Here is a 16,178-nt window from a genome sequence, read left to right as displayed (position 1 = left end):
AGTAGAGTTTTCAAAGGTCAAATCGTTGAACTTTGACCCCTTGACAGCGAAATTCCTGACCAAAAACCGATTAAAAAGGTTTTCCCAAATCTCAATACCCCTTATGTCAAATCTCGAATCTGTAGACAGAAAATTGACAGAGTAGTTTGGTAGGGAAATGTACACATACAATTTCACTTTTATAGATAGACTAGCGAGGGGTACCCGGCGTTGCCCGGGTGTTTGGGGGAGGGGGATTAAAAAAAAAAAAAAAAAAGTAAGTATGAGGATCGAACCCGAACCGTTGAGGCAAAGTTGTGAAAAAAAAAAGTGCGACGTTAACCATTGCCCCACCGCGACATGCTTACGGAAACATGTTTGAATTTATTTAATTAGTTGGATTTAGTTGGTGCTCATTTTAATGAGTTAATGAGGTCAGTTTGACTGCGGGATTTCATTTACTGCTGAACGCTTTTTTCCTCGCCCCCAAGATGTTATAGGAAAAAGAATAACCCACATGCGGCGAGCGACAAATATTGAATATTTATCTTCCCGAAATCGAGCAAATTAAATAGACAGGCGAGCTTCGTTGTTAACTGTGAGATATTACGATTTGTATGTGATATAAAAAGTTTTAAAAAGTTTTTAAGCGAGCGACCGCTTCTCTAAAAGAAGCCTTTTGTTAACAAACAGAAAAAGCGAACACACATACACATATTTTCGCTTTTATATATATATAGATTTTCTGTTTTTAATTGTAATATATTTAATATATTGTGAACATTTTTTGTAAAATAAAAAAGTTAGGACTCTCTTACATACAGGGTGTCCCAAAAAGATGCATACACACTCCTAAACTGTCTTTGCACTTCAACAGTAGCATTTAAAAAAATTTTTTTTTTTATTCAAAGGTTAGTCTGGCTGCCATCGTTAATGTTTACTCCAATATTCTTATTTCATCCTTGAAATATATAAGTTTCAATCATAATTTCGATTTTTCATTAGTGCTCCATAATTTTGGATAAGGCTATATATACAGAGTGTCCAAAAAAGATGCATACACACTCCTAAACGATCTTTGCACTTCAACAGCGTTTACATGCCTCCAGTAGGATTTTAGAATTAATTTTTTCTTCAAAGCTGCAATCATTAAGATCGATGGAGTTTAATTTAATCTGCAAAGAAAAAAAAAATCTTCTGGTTTAGAATTATTTAAAGTGCGTATACATCTTATTGGGACACCCTGTATAATACAATTTGTTGTTTGATCTGCCTAAACATCAAAACAAAGTCTGCCATCTTCCCAGCCAGAACACAACAGGAAGAAGACATCGAGGAACAGAACCATTCAGAAGAAGAAACACCTAATTCCAGGTTTGCATTCACTCTTTAAAAAAGACATCCACATAAATATACTCATAGTGTCATATATATTAGTTGCGCTAATCACTAAACGATCAAGCCCATAGTGCTATATAGGTCGATCTTAGTATAGAATTGCTAATTGTATCAGAATCGGTAAAGATATTGGAATCATCTGTACACACACACAAGCTTGACAGAATGCAAAATAGACTTCGTGGCTTAGTGGGGATGCTCTATTCTCTTCCCTGCAACCTCTCTCCCATAGAAGAGACGTTGCGAGCCTGTCTTTGTTTTATCGTTATTTCCATGGCAAGTGCTCGTCCGAGCTCAAATCTCTGGTCCCCCCTCGCCAATCCTGCATGATAAACACCCGTCTAGCTAAAACCACTGTCAGTAATTTCCCCTACTCTTTATCTGTGCCTAAATCAAAACGTAGATTCCATGAACATAGCTTTTTTCTGAGAAGTGCACACCTGTGGAATTCTCTTCCATTTGCCTGTTTCCCACCTGACTACAACTTGGACGTCTTCAAGTCCAACATAAACAAATTCCTGATTAATCGCCCCCTTAAGTAAGACGCTTTATCAAATATCCAATACCAACTATTACGATATTATCCCATTGATTATTGTACACAAAATAACCCTGATCCCCGAGTGGCTCACGAGCCTTGATAAGTGGTAATCCCCATGTAAAAAAAAAAAAAAAAAAAAAAAAAAAAGTAGGGTTAGGGTTAATACCTCATGAGACTCATCGGATTTTGCTTCTTGTTCTTCAAACGTTTTGTGCTCTTTGAACTTTTTCATGGCGTGTTTCAGTTCATTCCGAGTGAAACTCTTCCCCTTCTTATTGACCATACCTGTGATAAAATAAAATAAAATTGCAAATGTTTGTGACAGTTTCATTGGATGTAATGTGTAGGGCTAGGACAACAGCATATTCTTTTCCTTGTTTTGACTCTCGAGTGTGTATCCATTGATATCTTATATGCTTTTATATAGTGATGTGGTTCTCGGTTGATTAACTGCATCTGACTGTGTCGGATATATACTCGAGAGTCAAAACAATGAAAAGAATATGCTGTTGTCATAGTCCTATGATGATGATAATGATGATGATAAGAAAGAGTATTGTTAAGAAAGATTGTTATGGCATTGATTTAACGCACACACAATTATTTGTGGATATCATCTATATATATAAAAGCGAAAATGTGTGTATGTTTGTTTTTTTTTTATTTTTATTTTTCTTCCTTTGAAGATTGTAATGCCGGGTATGGGGCAGCCAAACCAGCTGCCAACATTGCCCCGCTTTTTTATTGAAACCAACCGAGAGCTCTTTTTAGTATCCCCGCTGTTCCCTTAAGTGCAATTGTCTGAATCTCTTTTGCACTTGGTTCACCAGGAATATTAGTTAGGTAGGACTTCAGGTTCTTCTTCATAAGTCCTGTGGCACCTATGATAACTGGTATGATCGATATCCCCTTTAGGTTCCAGGTGTGTATGTATGTTTGTGTGTCTGCTAAAAACTTTCGACAGACAACAAAAATTCACAAACTTGGTCTCATATGAAAGTCCCACCTTCCGGACAACAAATATCGAAAAATTGGCCCAAAGTGACCATCAGAAGTGCGTCAACTGATCGATTTTCTGCAGGGGGGGGCCCCAAAAAAGTGACATTTTAATGTTAAACATTACATATTTTTAAATCGATTTATAACTGCCCCAAAAAATACGGCCGCCAAGTCTTCTACATAAAGTATACACGCGGCCGTTTATTTTGGGTCAACTTGTATTTAAAACCCGCTGAGTCATGTCACGTGATCTTGACGTCAGCAACCTCTAATGGCGGTCTTAATTTACAATTTAAAAATGTTGTTATCGGTAAAAAAAAATTAATTAAAGCTAAACTATGAACTTCTACGCTATGGCAACGTTACCAAAGTTATTACCACATTCAAAATAGTTAGACTCGATAGTTAAACGAAAAATAATAAGCCAAACATGTGAAGTAAAAAAAAAAAAAAAAAAAAAAAAAAAAATACACTTACAAAAAATATTAACGAACGAAGTTTTTAAAAATAAAAACAGCCAGACGCCATTTTCCAGTCTTTAGAGTAAGGCAGACGAAGTGAGAGAGAGAGAAATGTCTAGACAGATTCGACAGGGGGGAGGGTCAACAACGCATGCGTCAGATGACGTCATGACCTGATTTATTTAAATAGTTGATAAACCGAACAAACTTTATATACGCCGCTTTAGCGTAGGTAGTTAAGGGTTGGTTCATTATCTAAACATTTTGGGTTTGAATCGTTGTGTGAGATGTCTTTTTTTTTTTTTTTTCGATTTTTTACATTTAAATATTGAATTGTATTATTTAAGCCATTTTTCACGTAACGTTCGTTCGTTTTTCTGTTTTAATTTGTGTTTTACCCCCCCCCCCCGCTTAATTAAAATGTTGTTTTCTTTTCTTACTTCGCTTATAACAATGCTTACATCGTCATCATCGTAACGCACAACGACTTTCAAACATCTTTCACTTATGGCTGGCCAATTTTATTTTCAAACTTCGCCTCAGGGATTCGGCTTCGATCCTACCCCCCCCCCCCCGGTTTCTTTTTTATTTAACACCACACACCCCTACAAACACCCGGGCAATGCCGGGTACCCTTCGCTAGTCTATATATAAAAGCCAAAACGTGTGTTAGTGTGTGTGCATTGTGTGCATACAGAAGTATGTCTGCTAAAGGCTTTTTTCCCGCGGCTTCTCGGTCGGTTCACTCCTTCGTAAAACTTTTTATATGCTGTCTAGATGATAATATGTATGATTTAACAATGGGGGTTGCACATGTATTTAATTTGCCCGACTTTTAAACATTATTTTTTCCAGATTTTTAGATCGCCACGTGTTCCTTTCGCTATTGGGTATAATGAAAACGAAACTGAATTCGAATTAAGCAATGTAAATGTTTGGTCAATGTTGGCTTTTCACCGTCATATCAGACGATTGTTTTCATTTGGACAACACTCTCCAAAGTTAGGTTTTCACCTCATTAAAAACTGTCCCTTAGAAAATGTTAACTGCTGAATAGCCATTGCTTACATCGTCGTAAATCTTAACTCTGCAACTTCTATTTGACCTCATTAAGCGGGCACCTGTCAATTCTACTTAAATAAATTCAAACTTTCACTTACTCTTTCTTGCTGGCTGAGCGGTTAACGTCTCACGTTTTTTTTTTTTCAACTTCACCTCAGGGCTTCGGGTTTGATCCTAATTACCTACCAAAACTTTTTTTTTTTGATTTAAGAGCACACACACCTCCAAACACCTGGGAACGCCGGGTACCCTCACTAGTGAATTGATAAAGGAGTCATCTGTTTTCTTCCATGATAATTGGGTTGACATCAGCGACCATTAAAAACACATTAGCTGAAAAATTGACTTTTTTTTTTTTTTTTTTTTTTTTTTTTTTTTTTACATGGAGGTCACCACTTAAGGCCCAGAAGCCACTCGGAGATAAGGGTTATTGCGTGAACAGTAATCAATGGGACAATATCGTAGTAATCGTTAGTAATGGAGATTTGATGAAGTGTCTTACTTAAGGGGGTGGTTTATCAGGAATTTGCTTATGTTGGACTTTAAGACATCCAAGTTGTAGTCAGGTGGGAAACAGGCAAACGGAAGAGGCTTCCACAGGCGTGCACTTCTAAGAAAGAAGCTTTGTTCATGGAATCTATGTTTTGATTTAGGCACAGATGGGGGGAAATTACTGACAGTGGTTTCAGCTAGATGGGTGTTTTTTGTGAAAGATTGGCGAGGGGGGACCAGAGATTGGAGCTTGGACGAGCACTTGCCATGGAAATAACGGTAAAAAAATGACAGGCTTGCAATGTCTCTTCTGGGGGAGAGAGGTTGCAGGGAAGAGAAAAGGGCATAACGTCTTGGATTATAACGATATCACAAAAAAAAATGTTAGAAATGTTTCTTTTTGGCAATTTGACAAGTCTCATTTCAATGCCACTCTTGTTAAGAAAAACAGTTAGCTTAATTCCTCAGGGTAGTTGAATTTGTTTGTGGGTCACCTGAAATATAGGCCAGATATTATAAGTTTCTTTGGATAAGAAAAACAAGATAGCGGATACTGAATTCAAGTGCCCATTTATCGTTGTTCGGATCTTAAGAGAGAAGGAAATTCGATTATCCTCAAAAGATAATCAATTTCTTTATTGTTTTTTTTACTTATCCGTAATGACATTTGGGAAAAACTCTTGATTATGCAAATGAAGCAAAAGGAGGATAGACCCTCCTATGTGAGTGATGGTGAAAGGTAAAGACCTAATGGAGGGTGAAGGCAATGGGACCCTCCTGTTGAGAGTGGCGGTCAGAGAAGATACGGCTTTGAGAAAGAACAAAAAAAAAAAAAATTTTCTTTAGAGCTTGAGAATTTTAAAAACTGCCTGAGATTGGTTTACTGAGAATTGTGGAATAAAATTCTGTGGATCGGGAGGCGGGAGGTGAAGCCCACCTGATATAATGAAAGGCAAAAATAGCCTTAAGGACATACTCTGCCTGACCGCCAGAACACCAAAACCATTCAGAGACAAAAAAAAAACCCTCGACTTAAGTCTCACTTGGTTCCAAGCCATTAAATCTTCACCAAAGAAACAAACCCCAGATTTAGGATTAACCTCCCTAAGTTTACTAATAGAAGCCGCCAGTTCTCGAGTATCAGAAACTTATGAATGATCAGAGATTTGTAACTTTCAGTGAATAATTCTGCTTATTTTTTATACAATAAGCTCAGTTATCGACTTGTTATCCTTTTCTTTTGGTGTGAAATGACCTCTACTTTCCAGTGATGTCGACTTAAGAGACTAGGGATGAACAGATCGTGCACTATCAAAAACAATGTAGGAAGAGTACCCGCCTGTTTGTGCGGATCCTCTCATCAACCAGGGCCCTCGTTGAAGAAGCAGCCCAGTCCCAGCGACCAAACAAGACCCGGAGCAGACAAATCTGGTGACATCATTTGTTGGACGTTGTTGGCGAGAAAGGGGTACATATTGAATGTTTCTTTTAGAGGCAGCAAATTTTAAATTAATTTTGAATTTTTTTAAAAATTTGAACTTGTTTCAGTTCATTTTGAGTGAAACTCTTTACCTTATTGACCAAAAAGAAAACAATATTACAATATTATGACAAATATTGGATGTTTCTTTTAGAGGCAACAAACTTTGAATTAAAAAAAAAAAAAAAAAAAAAGAAAAAAAGAAAAACAAAGATTAAAATAAAACCCGACCCCAATAAAAAGAGAAATCAATCATTTACCTTCCTTGTCTGCTTTCTTCCAATAACTCAGTCCATCTTTTCCATCACCTTCTCCATCCATGAGTTTTGCTTCTTTTAAACCAGTTTGTAAATTCAGTCGGACATGCAAACCTGGAGGAATCGCCTGACCTAAAAAAAAAAAAAATAAATAAAAATTTATTATTTATCGTTTGTCACAAGTTTTGTTGTTTTATTTTACAGCATATCAACCATTTTTTTTGGCTTATTTAATGCCAAATCCAAATTTTTTGTTGTTTTATTTTACAGCATATCAACCATTTTTTTTTGGCTTATTTTATGCCAAATCCAAATTTTTTGTTGTTTTATTTTACAGCATATCAACCATTTTTTTTTGGCTTATTTTATGCCAAATCCAAATTTTTTGTTGTTTTATTTTACAGCATATCAACCATTCTTTTTGGCTTATTTTATGCCAAATCCAAATTTTTTGTTGTTTTATTTTACAGCATATCAACCATTCTTTTTTGCTTATTTTATGCCAAATCCAAATTTTTTGTTGTTTTATTTTACAGCATATCAACCATTTTTTTTTGGCTTATTTAATGCCAAATCCAAATTTTTTGTTGTTTTATTTTACAGCATATCAACCATTTTTTTTTGGCTTATTTTATGCCAAATCCAAATTTTTTGTTGTTTTATTTTACAGCATATCAACCATTCTTTTTTGCTTATTTTATGCCAAATCCAAATTTTTTGTTGTTTTATTTTACAGCATATCAACCATTTTTTTTTGGCTTATTTAATGCCAAATCCAAATTTTTTGTTGTTTTATTTTACAGCATATCAACCATTTTTTTTTGGCTTATTTTATGCCAAATCCAAATTTTTTGTTGTTTTATTTTACAGCATATCAACCATTCTTTTTGGCTTATTTAATGCCAAATCCAAATTTTTTGTTGTTTTATTTTACAGCATATCAACCATTTTTTTTTGGCTTATTTAATGCCAAATCCAAATTTTTTGTTGTTTTATTTTACAGCATATCAACCATTTTTTTTTGGCTTATTTTATGCCAAATCCAAATTTTTTGTTGTTTTATTTTACAGCATATCAACCATTCTTTTTTGCTTATTTTATGCCAAATCCAAATTTTTTGTTGTTTTATTTTACAGCATATCAACCATTTTTTTTTGGCTTATTTAATGCCAAATCCAAATTTTTTGTTGTTTTATTTTACAGCATATCAACCATTTTTTTTTGGCTTATTTTATGCCAAATCCAAATTTTTTGTTGTTTTATTTTACAGCATATCAACCATTCTTTTTTGCTTATTTTATGCCAAATCCAAATTTTTTGTTGTTTTATTTTACAGCATATCAACCATTTTTTTTTGGCTTATTTTATGCCAAATCCAAATTTTTTGTTGTTTTATTTTACAGCATATCAACCATTCTTTTTGGCTTATTTTATGCCAAATCCAAATTTTTTGTTGTTTTATTTTACAGCATATCAACCATTTTTTTTTGGCTTATTTTATGCCAAATCCAAATTTTTTGTTGTTTTATTTTACAGCATATCAACCATTCTTTTTGGCTTATTTAATGCCAAATCCAAATTTTTTGTTGTTTTATTTTACAGCATATCAACCATTTTTTTTTGGCTTATTTAATGCCAAATCCAAATTTTTTGTTGTTTTATTTTACAGCATATCAACCATTCTTTTTGGCTTATTTAATGCCAAATCCAAATTTTTTGTTGTTTTATTTTACAGCATATCAACCATTTTTTTTTGGCTTATTTAATGCCAAATCCAAATTTTTTGTTGTTTTATTTTACAGCATATCAACCATTCTTTTTGGCTTATTTTATGCCAAATCCAAATTTTTTGTTGTTTTATTTTACAGCATATCAACCATTTTTTTTTGGCTTATTTTATGCCAAATCCAAATTTTTTGTTGTTTTATTTTACAGCATATCAACCATTCTTTTTGGCTTATTTTATGCCAAATCCAAATTTTTTGTTGTTTTATTTTACAGCATATCAACCATTCTTTTTGGCTTATTTTATGCCAAATCCAAATTTTTTGTTGTTTTATTTTACAGCATATCAACCATTTTTTTTTGGCTTATTTAATGCCAAATCCAAATTTTTTGTTGTTTTATTTTACAGCATATCAACCATTCTTTTTGGCTTATTTTATGCCAAATCCAAATTTTTTGTTGTTTTATTTTACAGCATATCAACCATTTTTTTTTGGCTTATTTAATGCCAAATCCAGCAATTTTTGAAAAAACAAGTGAAGCATACATGGTCCCTTTGAGTGCACAGTGAATGAGGTGTAAAAAAAAAAAATGACTAAGTTCAGCATTCTTTTGGGAGATTTTAGAAATCATGGTTAATAAAATCTTTATCTTCATTTAAAAAAGAAAAAAAAAAGAAATAATTAATATTCACTTTACAACATTTCAAAAAGAAAATTGCCACATTCCTGAGGAACTACCACCAAGAGACATTTTTTATATCTGGCTTAATATCTTTAGTTTCGAATATTGGCAATGTTTGAATAAAGCTCTAACCCTCTCTTTTGGGAGACTTTATAAATCATGGTTAATAAAATCTATGGAAAGACAAATTCTAAGTTGCCTCAACTTACTGTTTTTTTTTTTTTTCTTTTACAAAGAGTTTTAGCAAAAAAGAAAAAAAAAGAAAAAAGCAATTTGTTGTGCCTTGCTTTGCTGTGGATAAACAGCGTATGAATAGAGAATCAGCAGGAGCAATTGTCATACATTTGTCGTGCCTTAATTTGTGTACATAAGTAAAATTGCTTGAGATGCTTAATGTATTAAAGTTTCGAATACTAACAGTGTTTGTATGAAGCCCTAACAAACCCTTTATGGAGTGGAACGATAAATTTGTTGCCCTAAAGAAAACAACACTACAGCTTTATTTTAAAACTTTTATTGAAAAAAAAATCGATTCAGGTAATTTGATTATGTAGTAGAGCAGACATCTAATCAACGTGGTCGCCTTCAGTCTCAATCACCGCCTTAATATGGGTCTGGAACTGGTAGCATGCCCTTTTCACAAGTGTCGTCAGATACTTGGCAGATGATGGTGATCAAGCTGGCTTTGGTGTTGTGGGAGGTCATGTTGGTGATGTTCTCAATGTATGACCAAACAAAGTAGTCTAACGGGTTCAGGTCGGGGGGAGGGTACAAAGTTGTAGCACTCTTTTTGAAGACAAGCCTGGGTGTCTTTAGACTTGTAGGTTGGCGCCGAGTCCTGTTGCCACACTCAGCGTCTACCATCGGCCACCTGATTACACTAGGGAATCACTACATTATTCAGCACAGCAAGATACATTTAGGTGTTGACTTTCAAGCCGACTTCAAAGATGTGAGGTGGCATGATGTGGCCCTCACTTAAAACCACACCAGAGACTATAACTGCAGCTGGAAACTTTGTTTCTTTGTTGCTATTGGGCTAATGTGTGGTCCTGTTCAGTTTCTGGAGGTCTAGATTTTACCCCCTCTTTGAGAAAATACTATTTTATCACTAACTGCCTGAGGCACCCTACTGAGAAATGCCGACAGCTGCACAGGTATTTTTTGTAAGTCAGAGTGCACTAATCCAAGTGCACTGTATTTTCAACTTCACACTTGACCTCGTGTCAAACTTCCTTGATAGGAGTTACCAAAAAAAAAAAAAAAAAAGTTACAAAAAAAACAAAACAAAATGTTACCAAAAAAAAAAAAAAAAAAAAAAAACAACAACAAAAAGTATAAAAACCTTTGTGGACAGTCTGCCATTCATTCGTTGGTTCAAATCGTTCGTATGTTTGTCCTGAACTGTCAGGTTCCGTATCAATGCTGACTCCATCTATATATATAAAAAAAAAAATGAAACCAACTATTACAGCTGATTTGTAGTATCATAGTTCCTCAGTGTTGCTAGTAGCTATTTTTCGGATTTCAATGCAACTATAGATTCTGATTTTTAAAGAATGGTGAGGATTTCAAATTGAGATTTGAAACTTGACTACGAGTACCATAATGGGAAAATCTCTATGCCATTTGAACATGAAAAGAAAAATAATGCGACTTATGCAGTATAAGAACTATGTTATCATTGAAATTGTCCAGGCGGTTTTGGGAAAATGCTGGTAGGTGCTGAAATGCTGAATGCCTCTATACTCTAAGAAAAACTAACATTAAAAAGCATTTCTTTGCTATCATTGGTTTATTATATTAAACATTTTTAAATATTTATCTTGATTTAAACAAAAAACCAAAAAATTTTTTATCTTGATTTAAAGAAAAAAAAGCAAAAATAATTTATCTTGATTTAAACAAAAAACCAAAAAAGATTTTATCTTGATTTAAAAAAAAAAAAAAAATTATCTTGATTTAAACAAAAAACCAAAAAAGATTTTATCTTGATTTAAAAAAAAAAAAATAATAATTTATCTTGATTTAAACAACAAAAAAAAATAATTTATCTTGATTTAAACAAAAAACCAAAAAAGATTTTATCTTGATTTAAACAAAAGAAACAAAAAAGATTTTATCTTGATTTAAACAAAAGAAACAAAAATAATTTATCTTGATTTAAACAAACAAAAACAAAAATAATTAATCTTGGTTTAAACAAAAAACAAAACAAAAATAATTTATCTTGATTTAAGCAAAAAAATAATAATTTATCTTGATTTAAAAAAAAAAACAAAAATAATTTATCTTGATTTAAGCAAAAAAAAATAATTTTTCTTGATTTAAGCAAAAAAAAATATTTATCTTAATTTAAACAAAAAAACAAAAACAAAAATAATTTATCTTGATTTAAACAAAAAAAAAACAAAAATAATTTATCTAATCTAAATATTTATCTTGATTTAAAAACTAATCTAAATATTTATCTTGATTTAAAAACTAATCTAAATATTTATCTTGATTTAAAAACTAATCTAAATATTTATCTTGATTTAAAAACTAATCTAAATATTTATCTTGATTTAAAAACTAATCTAAATATTTATCTTGATTTAAAAACTAATCTAAATATTTATCTTGATTTAAAAAAGAATGACTGACCAAGTTTTATGATTTCAGGTTCAAATGAACAGCTACAACAGGAATTGAAATACACCCTACTAAAGCTTGATTCTCACAGCTGGTGAATTTAAAAAAATGTAATCTGGATGTGAGAACATTTTAGAAAAACGATATGCAAAAAAAAAAATGTTTTAAACTCAGAAATAATGCCACAGAACCTTATGGAATGCTCCAGACTGCTTTTGGACCATCTTGCATGAATAGAGCTTTCATTTTTGAGTGACATAAGAGATTCAAGGAAGTAAGGGAGTCTGTGAGGGATGATGATAGGTGTGGGAGTCCTCTTGTGTGAGCGTGTCGATGACCCTCGTCACAGCATCTTTCATCTCCTCAATTGTTGTATAACAAAAGACTCTGAGGTTGTCCTTGAGCAAATATCCAAAAGTCACCGCGACAATGTCTGGACTATAGGGAGGGTAAGAAACTAACTTGATGCCAATCTTAGCCAAATAGTCTTCAACAAGGATGGAACACACTTGGAACAAACTTCACGCAAATCTTCCACATTTTCGGTTCTTTGCGAATAATTGTGTATACAGTTCCCACACTAACATTAAACTTTGTTTTATCATCACTTCCATGGCAAGTGCTCGTCTGAGCTCCAATCTCTGGTCCCCCCTCGCCAACATTTCATGATAAGCACCCGTCTAGCTGAAACCACTGTCAAAACTTTTCCCCACTCTTTAGCTCTGCCAAAACCAAAAAGTAGATTCCATGAACAAAGCTTCTTTCTCAGAAGTGCACGCCTGTGGAACTCTCTTCCGTTTGCCTGTTTCCCACCTGACTACAACTTGGATGTCTTCAAGTTCAACATAAACAAATTCCTGATGAACCGCCCACTTAAGTAAGACACTTTATCAAATCTCCAATACTAACGATTACTACGATACTGTCCCATTGATTACTGTACACGCAGTCTACTTTTTGATTTTGGCAGAGCTTATCCTGAGTGGTTTCCGGGCCTTGATAAGTGGTGACTACCTTGTAAAAAAAACAAAAAAAAAAAAAAAAAAATTGCACTTAATGTCTCTATAAACACCCGATGGTCCTTATACATGAAATTGTTTATTTTGCTAATCAACTCTCGTGTTCTGACTTCCTTACTACTCCCACACTTCATCCCTCACAGACTCCCTGCCTTTCTTGAATCTCTTATGCCACTCAACAACTGATGCTTGATTTATGCAAGATGGTCCAAAAGCAGTCTGAAGCATTCCATACGGTTCTGTGGCATTTTGTTCCAACTTTAAAACAGAATTTTTTTGCATATCGTTTTTCTAAAGTGTCCTCACATCCAGACTGCATTTTCGAAATTCACCAGCTGTGACAATCAGGCTTTAGTAGGGTGTATTTCGATTCCTGCTGTAGCTGTTCATTTGAACCCGAAATCATAAAACTTGGTCAGTCATCTCATAAGTTGTATAGCAATAACATACTGAATTTTCAAGAGTCTACAACAATTTTAAATGCCTGTACAATAAACGTCTGGAAACTTATTAAAGACACCTCGTATCAACTGAATTGTTATGTCACAGCCATGAACATGAAAAACGATGAGGTAGAAAATTAATTATTAATGGAAATAGTTTTAGAAGAAAATTATTGAAAATTGTATTTTACAAAAAAAAACAAACAAAAAACAAACAAAAAAAAACAACTGAAGAGTTCTAATCGTAATAAAAAGGGAGGTAAATCTTTTCTGAAAACGGAAAATCTTTGGCCAATTTAGCAAAACTTAATTTCACTAATTGCCTTTGAAATCTGCTTTCATTAATAATTAATTTCCTACCTTATCGTTTTTCACAATTTTTGGATATGCTCATTCCTCATTACTGCAACATGACAATTCAGTAGATACTCTTGGTTTTACTTGAAATTCAATATTTCAATTTTCGAATTTCGGTACAGTAACAAAGAAGAACCAAAGTTTAATATTAGTAACAGTATAAATCTTTGTAAATTTCACAAATGTCTGAAACAACAAACCCATTGCTTGCCAAACCAATTAGTTACATAATTCAAGAGATAGTAATGTTGCGACTAAGGATGTGCAAAAAGTGTTTGAAAATAGAAAACTTACCAGAATTCTGCGTTGTCTCTTCTGGATTATCGACAGCAGTCAGTGCACTATTTCTGTGCGTGGAAAGGTCAGCTAGAGTCAAACTGAATACACAAGTAAGCAACACGAAGATGCTGACCAAACTACCAAGTTTGGTATTAATGTGGATGGGTTTTCTCATGATGCAAATCTGGAATCAGGAAAAATTTAAAAAAAAAAAAAAAAGTGAAAAGTAGATAAAAAAAAAAAAAGGGGAATAACTCTTGCTTGTTTTAAGAAAGAGTTATTTCTCTTTCTAAACCACAGTTTAACCTAAACCTGAAGAGCTCTCGGTTGGTTTCAATAAAAAGCAGGGCAATGTTGGCAGCTGGTTTGACTGCCCCATACCCTGCATATTCATAGTAAACCCATCAAACAGGTCACCCAATTCATTTATTTAAGGCATAAACTGACTTTCTCCAGTGATCACGAACACAGAATCGGTTTGAGTTCATCACCATTTTAAAATCAAAAAGGGTGTAGATAACTATTGAAATAAAAGTTTATTTGATTTAACTCCTCCCAGTAGTTTTATAGGACCTTGATTGTATCACATGAACTAAACAACTAGCTAATCACATTGAGGCGTTTCAAAATCACTTAATGCGTTTCATTACGGGACATCACCTGATCGAAAAAAAAAAAAAAAAATATCCACCCTCCGTTAAACTACTTCCCTACCTCCTCTATTTGATAAAATCCAAAGTAAAACCCTTGAACTTTTTGGCCATGTCAAATGATCAACCAATAGCCTGTCAAAGTTATGCTTTGAAGGTATGTTAGAAGGCAGAGGAAAGTCAAGGAGAAGGTGGAGAGAGAATCTTTTAGATTGGACATCTCTCAACAGTCAGGCATCCATCAACCAACTTGCCCTGGATTGGAAGGAATGGCAAAAAATAAGTTGTGGCTTCACAATTCATACTAAGCAGAAGATGCGACTCCTGATGATATTCCTCCTTTAGGAAAGAGTTATTCCCCTTAGTTGAGGCTATTGCAATTGATTGTTTGGTGCCACAGGCAGTGGTGTAGTAAAAGGGGGGGGGCTCCACCCTAGGCGACACATGCCAGGGGGTGGCATTTTGAGAGATTAAAAATAGAAAAAATTAAAATAAAAAGCTAAAAAATCTGTAATTTTGTAGCAAAATGAGTTCTTAAGGCCGTAATATGTTTTTGTGTTTTATGTGTGTAATACCGATTTTAAACGGATTTTAGATTCTCGATTGTAATTCCATGAAAATAAATATTTTGAGAACTTTTCTAGAATTTTGAAGGTTAACAGATTATCAACGGCCAGCGAGGGTGGTGGATGGTAGTCAACTCTCATGACCGCCCTGGATGGCAAAAATAGTTGCCACGCTACTGGGCACAGGCCGTTATTGGAAGAAATGAAACCAAATTCTTAATGAGGGTGTTCTTTTTTTTTTTTTTTCTGAATTCCACGTAGAACTTTTGCGGCTTTCAAAGTTTATATATTACTAGTTATCACGAATCAGCTTAGCGTTCCTATTTACTGATCTCCCTGCGAGGTCAAAGTTAGGCACAAGGTCGGTTTCTAATGTGGAGGAAATTTCAGTTCTACAAGAATTGGCGCAAAAATAAAATTTGCTACAGAATAGAATGATTTTTCCTTCACTGACACAGGAAAGAATAAATTAAGCGTAACATCAGAACAGATACAATTTATTCCTAACCAAAAACCCAAGGAAACCAGCTTAAGTTGTATTCTGTGAAAATGGGTGAAAGTAGTGAAATTTCTATTCAATTTTAACTCATTTATTCTTGAGTTATTTTGATAAAATTAGGATGTAAACAAAAGTTCAACCTCTTTTTCATTTTCAAATATTATTAATAGTTTTTTTTGCATATTACTGTAAATAAGGTTGCTATTTTCAGTAAGTGACGATTTATTTTTTAATGTTAATATTTTTGCGCACCATAGTGCAAGCATGTGCAAGTTTTGAAAATATGGCAATTTAGCTACACAATTTTCTGCGTTTCATTCTCGTGAGAATTTGCCAGAAAAAAAAAAAAAAAATTAAGATATTTTTAAAAAAAGTGAAAATTAAAGTCAATTGAAAATCTAAAAAACAAAAAATAAAAATCAATGAAAATCAATAAAAAAAAATCAATGAAAATCTAAGAAAAAAAAACAATGAAAATCTAAAAAAAAAAAAAACAATGAAAATCTAAAAAAAAAATCAATGAAAATCTAAGAAAAAAAAACAATGAAAATCTAAAAAAAAAAAAAACAATGAAAATCTAAAAAAAAAACAATGAAAATCTAAAAAAAAAAAACAATGAAAATCTAAAAAAAAAACAATGAAAATCTAAAAAA

General features: G+C 33.2%; 1 protein-coding gene across 2 annotated transcripts in view; it reads right to left on the bottom strand.

The window, feature by feature from the left end:
- The window catches only part of LOC145266930 (nucleotide exchange factor SIL1-like), a 42,209-nt gene that overhangs the window by 19,455 nt on the left and 6,576 nt on the right, over positions 1-16,178 (bottom strand). For both annotated transcript variants that reach the window (XM_080122729.1, XM_080122730.1), the window contains 4 exons: positions 13,826-13,994; positions 10,424-10,513; positions 6,673-6,801; positions 2,085-2,203 (listed from right to left, as the gene is read on the bottom strand). In XM_080122729.1, coding sequence (XP_079978855.1) covers positions 2,085-2,203; positions 6,673-6,801; positions 10,424-10,513; positions 13,826-13,985 — 498 coding nt within the window. In that variant the 5' untranslated portion in view covers positions 13,986-13,994. The remainder of the gene's footprint in view (positions 1-2,084; positions 2,204-6,672; positions 6,802-10,423; positions 10,514-13,825; positions 13,995-16,178) is intronic.

Source organism: Euprymna scolopes, chromosome 42 (assembly GCF_053919585.1).
Source record: "Euprymna scolopes isolate OS-2025 chromosome 42, ASM5391958v1, whole genome shotgun sequence".
NCBI lineage: Eukaryota > Metazoa > Mollusca > Cephalopoda > Sepiida > Sepiolidae > Euprymna > Euprymna scolopes.
This window is presented reverse-complemented; position numbering and strand designations above follow the sequence as displayed.